Genomic DNA, 7,004 nt, shown 5'->3' on the forward strand with positions numbered 1-7,004 from the left:
AAATTGTTAAAATTCACTGCACAAGAGGGAGAGCATTTGAATAAAGTGATAACCATGTGTAGGTAAAGAATTTCCTCTAATAAAAGCACCAGGCCAAGTTGATTTTACTGGTGGATTCTACCAAACTTTCAGGGAACACTTAATTCCTATTTTATATAAGCTGTTCGGAAGCATGAGAAACGATGGAGAAAGTAACTTTAGGAGGCTAGCATATTCTCGATATCAAAACAAAAAGGGTAGTCCCCACAAAAAATCAGCTAGAGACTGTTACCACTTAGGTAGGTAGATGGAAAAATCATAAACTAAAAATAAGCAAATAAAATCTAACTTGGCATTAAAAGAACAACTTACCAGGGCCACATAGGGCTAATTCTAGGAAATCAGGACATCAGTAGAGATCTACAGATGCAACTTATTTAGAACATTAACAGGGTCTTTCTTTGATCAAAACTGCACTCAGGATTATCCATGATCTCCGTGTCGTAAATCTGATGGTCTGTCTAGGTCCTTACTTTGCAGCTCCCTTTTTTCTGGAAGTTCCCTCCTCAGTCTCTTGCTGCCCTCTCTGCCTAAGCTATAGGGGCCATGCATTGGTGAGACGTGGGAGTTTGTGGTGAAAAGTTCTATAAACCTGAATTTTACTCGGTGCAGTGCCCATCTTTAAGAGCTGACTCTCCTCCAGTTTCTTCCTGCTTTTGGTCAATCTTTAATGCCTTGAGCACTTGTTTTTTTATATTTTTCTCCAGAATTTATCATTGTAATCTGTGGAAAGGTTAGTTTCTACAACTATTCTACCATTACGAGAAGCTCTGTATCTCCATGTAGTTAAAGAGTAGATTTTCTCTGGTGGGTATGTGTTTAACCGCAGGAGTCGGGAGCAAAGAATTGGACGTGTGTAAAACTGTGAGCCAAATTTCTCCAGCTGCCCAAAGAGTTGGCCCCTCTCTTTGGTCTAATACATTTCAGTGTGTGCTGCCCTATTGCTGACTGTTATTTTTTATGCCTACAGTTTTCAGTCTTTCATGGCATTCGGATTAGAGAAAGATTAAATTCATTGGAGGTTGCTGTAGTTTTTTTTATAAAGTGTGATTAAAACTATAAAGTATTAGGGATGTCTTCCATTATGCTAATAGCTCATCAGATCTTTACAAGAGGCTTATCTGTATTTTCACACCAAATATAATATATAGATATGTATCTTTGTATGACATTTAAAATAAAAGTTTACCTGTCAGAATTTCTTATTTTTAAGGTTTTTTTGTGAAGGTGGCAATGTTCAGTTCCGGAGAGTTGATTTATAAGAAGAAGACACGCTTGCTGAAGGCCTCCAATGGCAGAGTAAAGTGGGGAGAAACTATGATTTTTCCACTTTTACAGAATGAAAAGGAAATTCTTTTCCTCATTAAGCTTTATAGTCGGAGCTCTGTAAGAAGACGGCACTTTGTGGGGCAGGTTAGTAGGGCGTTTTTGTCTTGAATTCTTCCCTTGCATTTCTCTATGTGTTGAAGCAGTTAGTCATCAGAGGGAACACAGGCTAAATTGAAGTTGAATAGAGTAAAATTCTTCAGCATCATAAACTTTAATATTGCCACAAAAACAAAATGTTGGCAAACTTTGATTTAATACAATAGTTGGAATTTCTGAGCAGTCAGGCTTCTTATCTTAAAATAAGTCTATTTCTGAGCTTTTCAGCTGCAAATACTGTAAGAAAGCTCAGGTTTTCAGTACCACTGAGTAGTTATTGGTATTGACGCCAAGTATTTAAATCAAATTTTGTGAGGCTGGAGATATCCAACTTCCTTCTTTCTGGGTCCTGTTCAATTTAATGTTTAACTCTGTATGCTCTTAACTGAATAACGTTAGATTTGAATTCCTATAAAACGTTAGTCTTAGCAGTGGTCGTAATGGTATTTAGATAGTTAATAATATTGGTGTCTAGATTAATCTACTTAAAAATTCTTAGTAATCTGTGTAAGACAGCAGAACCCTTGCTTACTTGTCAGCCCTTACAGGGTCCTGTTCCCTGTGTTGTTTCCAAAAGTAGCTCATTATATTTTATCTTCATTATGATTGACCTGAATTAATTCCACAATCTACATTATTGGTTTAAAAGCTTCTCTCTGCTTGGTAACAAGATGTTATTAGCAGTCTACGTGAAGTCCTTAAATTATATGTGAATTTTCAAAGATTGATATTAACTGTTTGACTCACTTCATGTATTTTACCTAAAATATTTATTTCAGAAATTACAGTTTTGTTGTTCTTCACTTATTCCTATTTGGGAAATAGTTTGCACTTGAGAACTCACAGGTAGCGTTACTTTTCAAAGCCACGACGCCTGTGAAGTGCGTTCAGTGAGTGTCCTCTCTCGCCGAGCTCCAGCTGTCACGTAGGAGTGGAATGGGGGGTTTCCTTGGCAGGTGATTCCCAGCATAACTTCGCTGGTGATTCCGCTTTCTTGGTTGAGAGTCTAGTTAAGAAGAACAATTCTGGAAGGGTTTTGGCTAGCCACCTGCTCCTCTGGCTTCTCTGGTGTCCTTAGGAGCTACAGTGATGGGGCAGCCAGATGTGGACTCAAGGGCTGCTCCCCCTCACATCAGCCAGAGCATGCTGAGTTACCTGATTCATGTATTAAGGTTCTTTGTAACATTTTATGTGAAGCGGGGGCACCTGGGTGCCTCAGACGGTTAAGCGTCTGACTTCAGCTCAGGTCATGATCTCATGGTTTGTGGGTTCGAGCCCCACGTCGGGCTCTGTGCTGACAGCCTCTTGAAAATAAATAAAACATTAAAAATTTTTTTTAAGTTACCAAAAGATTTTATATGAAAGAAAAGTTCTTCAGATCAGGAGACTAAGAGGAAAAGGGTTGAAAATCAGTGACCTGCTCCAGTTTCTTTATTTAAAAGAATTAGAAACTGAGTCTCACAGAAGTTAACCCCAACGTAGTGGCACTTGGTCGTGCTTCAGCCGAGGTGAGAATTCAGGCTTTGGGCTCCGGCCCACGTTGCCTCCACGGTATGTAACCAGGGGGATGTCTTACATTTGCATGGTGCTTTGCAATTTTCTCACGTTCATTCATGTCTGTTACCTAAAGTGAGTTTAGATTTCCATTAAAACCACAGCATTATCTAACGTAAAAGGTGCCTAAAATAGACTTCTTACCAATCTCACTTAAATCATGATTAGTCTCAGTTAATCTTCACAGACATGTTTCAAATGATTAGGAGCAATTATAAGTTGAGCTCTTAGATTTATTGAATAACAACAGATACTATTTACTGTTTTGGGAGAAATGATTTTATAATATATCATGTTTAAATTGGACTGATTCAGATAAAATAGTCCTCAGGGTGACTAAGTAGGTGAAGTGTTTTAACGTTGAAGTTTCAAATAGAAATCAAACAAAATTTTGGAAAAATGGAAAGATGTGTAATTGAAAATATGTGAACCGGACTTCCACTTGTCTTTCATCTATAAGAGTAATTAACCGTGTGAGTTCAGACCCTATTAAATGGTCGTACTGTTTCTTTCTAGATTTGGATAAGTGAAGACAGTAATAACACTGAAGCTGTCACTCAGTGGAAGGAAACCATTACAAATCCAGAGAAGGTGGTTATCAAGTGGCACAAGTTAAATCCATCTTGAAGACATCACACATTGATTTGGTGAAGAACTTGACATTCTCTTAGAAGACTTATGATTTCAATTTGCTACCAATGAAAAGAGACAAATCAGTACATTTGTCAATTTATTTATGGAGGTCATAATTATAATCTATAATGGATCTTACAGAAAATTTGATTTGATAAGAAAATGGGATGAATTATATCAGATATCCAAAGTAAAGGGAATGTTTTAAAACTATGCCAAAATAGACAGTAAAATAAAAATTAGTATTGCTGGCACAACTAAATAAATTATAAAATCAGTGAGAATTTCAACCATAGGTAGTGATTGCTAAATTATTTATTGTTTTTTTTTAAAGCTTTACCTAGATATTCAAAATCGAGTAAACCAAGTCTCTGTTAGAGCTGTTAGACATGTAGAAGACTTTACTACTGACTATTTCAGTGCTAGTCATTTTGGTTACATCTTGACTCCACCGCTTACCTCTTACTACGTCTCTTCTCTCAGAAAGCAAGTGTGGATCATCGAATCACTTCAGCTCTTTTGTATTTGGGGGAAAACTTGTACCCTATGTTTCTTATTTCTTACCCATAAGGCATCACATTGCCACTTTATAAATTTCTTAATCTCCAAGAAACTTCAAATACAGAACGCTGTGTTTTGGCAAGAACAAATGAAAACACCAGAAGGCTGACGTTTAATTGGAAAGCTAGTGTGCATACATTTTGCTGTGTTTTCCTCCCCCAAATGTTTTACCCTTTGTTTTAATTGGAATTGGAATAAGATTATCATCCATATAGCCCCTCCTAATTAGCAGAACTAAATGAGCTTAATTACCAAGTTCGATATTTTATGATAATTATTCCCTGTGTGTGTGTGTGTGTGTGTGTACACAAACTACTTATTCTATCATCCACAGTGCTATCTCCCCGTGGTCTTTAAGAAGCCATGCCCGATAACGTTACATAGCACTTATTTCCTGCCACAGTTTCTTTCAGGTACTCAGTAGAAGTCAGTATGTGGGCATAGTTTCGGGTTCATCAGCTATACAAAGTATGGCGGAAAAGAATAGCTGTTTGGAGAAACGGATCATGCCATCCTCGATGTTGGAAAGTCTGACTTTAGTTTTGCGAACGAGCAGACCCAGTGCCCTGCGGCCATGGTCTTCCGCTTTTCTACCTCTCTCACCTGTTCCACACATGCCAAGAGGTAGACGGTGATATCTTAGACCAGAAGATACTTTGGTATAGCTTCAGCATGCTCTCTTCATTCTAGTTCTTATGGTCTGTACGTCTCATTAAGATTTTCTCAAACCCTTAATTCCTCTTTTTCTAGGTACCATCTGCACAAGCTACAAAATATACCTAATGTACACATCTTTTGCTTCTACTCCCAAGAGTTTATGTTACACTGGTGGTGTTGACAGGTACTCTCTGACACTGTGCATTTGGAAATAATTTTTTTTCTGAGATTTCTGAGATTGAAATTGATTGGTCAGTACTCACATGAACTTTCAAGAGAAATCACCTTGCCAGTCAGTTTGAGATAAATGACTTTATTTTTTTTAGGGCAGTTTTAGGTTCACAGCAGAACTGAGAGGAAGGTACAAAGAGTTCCCAGGGTAAGGGGTACGTGGGACACACTCCTTGCTCATCGGCAGCATAGCCCACCAGAATGATACATCTGCTAAAATCAGTGAACCTACCTTGACACAGCGTTATCACACAAAGTCCCTAGATTTAGGGGCTCATTGGGGCTCACTCTTGGGGTCATTCATTCTGTGAGTTTGACAAGTGCAGGAGGTTGAATAGTCCCACTGTAGTGTCATACCGAGTAGCCTCACTGCCTTACAAATCCTCTGTAGATGTACCTGTTCTAATAGCCACCAAGTAAGTATTTTGGCTTTTAGACAATAAGTAACAGACTTTATTGTTTTTTTAAGTCTAGAATTTAATTTGAGCAGTTTTTTGTGTTCTATTAATGCTTTCAATTCCAAAAACTTATTATATGTGGTCATGTATTTAACTAAATTTTAAAATATTTAATGTTTAATGTTTTTGCAATGTGTATATAATATATAATTTCAGAGACAATGTGATTTTTTTTGGGGGGGTTCTTGTATGACTTAGAATCATAGGTAAATAAAAAAATAAAATCTTTTCACTTAAATGACCTTTCAGTTAGGGTAGTATTGACACAACTAAGTCCCCAAATATTTTAATTAGTTTTACTTAATCCTTTTTCTGGTACAAGAGGTACTGAATACAGATGATATTCTGGTTGCTTCTTTGAAGCTTTACATGAAAAATAAAAAGAAACACACTTTTCTGTAGATAGCTACTCATGAGAAAAAACATTAGGAGCTGGTAATAAAAAAAAATGAAATAGTAAGCAAAAATCACTTGTCTTTGTTTTTACTTGGGTATTTCTTGACCTTTAGCCACTTATCACAAGGAGAAGGGAATCAAAATAGTGCTCGATGACCAGAGCAGCCATGGACGGGCTCACACGGATAGCTGACAGCTCACACTGCTGATCCCTAACACTGTGCTTATTTATAAGCTTTCAGATCGATACAGTTAGGTAGCTGCAGCCCAGGTCAAAATACACCTCACTATTCAGCTTTCATGTGGTTTTGCATGACTTTTTCTTTTAGCAGACTTCCTAGAGAAATTATCATTGAAGTGTATCAGTTCCAGCACTTACCAGACCATTGAGAAGAAACCAGTGGGATTTTGAACCTATGTAATTGTGATCTGAAAGTAAGCTTAAGTGAACTTCTGCTTGAATACTGTTATGTGAATTTCTCTGATACTAATGTACTGAAACCACATTTCCCAAATTTCCCCCCAAATTATTGTTTGTTTAATAAAATACTTGTTTATTTTTGAAGGATTTTAGAAATTCTCAGTAAATTTCAGTGTTTTATATCATGACAAATGCATATTTCAATGGATACATATTTCCTTTTGGTATTTGCTGGGGGTATATTGAGGGAAGTACCAGATAAAATATTTACATACACACTGTATTCTGTATTAGGGTTTTTCAAAGAAACAGAACCAAGAGGATGTATGTATAGTTTAAAAAGTACATTTTTCTTAATTATGAGACGTTGGCTCATGTTTATGGAAGCTAAGAAACCCCACAATCTGTCATGCAGGCTGGAGACCCAAAAAGGCCATAGTGTCATTCAGTCTGAATCTGAAGGCCTGAGGACCAGAAGAACCAACGGTATGAGTCCCAGTGCGAGGGCAGGAGAATAAGAGATGAGGTGAGGCGGGAAGAAAGGGATCAGTTCCTTCTTCATCTCCCTTCAGTTTATTCAGGTTCTCAGCAGACCAGAAGATGCCCTCCCACATAGAAGAGGAAAATTC

General features: G+C 37.4%; 1 protein-coding gene across 3 annotated transcripts in view; it reads left to right on the forward strand.

The window, feature by feature from the left end:
- TC2N (tandem C2 domains, nuclear) overlaps positions 1 to 6,522 on the forward strand; it is a 46,019-nt gene extending 39,497 nt beyond the window's left edge. For 2 of the 3 annotated variants that reach the window (XM_029951499.1, XM_029951500.1), the window contains exons 11-12: positions 1,253 to 1,452; positions 3,535 to 6,522. In XM_029951499.1, the coding sequence (XP_029807359.1) occupies positions 1,253 to 1,452; positions 3,535 to 3,645 (311 nt within the window). In that variant the 3' untranslated portion in view covers positions 3,646 to 6,522. Of the gene's footprint in view, positions 1 to 1,252; positions 1,453 to 3,534 lie in introns of those variants that run through there. The other variant, XM_029951501.1, reaches the window with a different exon arrangement.
- Positions 6,523 to 7,004: the final 482 nt, after the last annotated feature.

This window comes from Suricata suricatta, chromosome 9, assembly GCF_006229205.1.
Source record: "Suricata suricatta isolate VVHF042 chromosome 9, meerkat_22Aug2017_6uvM2_HiC, whole genome shotgun sequence".
Taxonomy (NCBI): Eukaryota; Metazoa; Chordata; class Mammalia; order Carnivora; family Herpestidae; genus Suricata; species Suricata suricatta.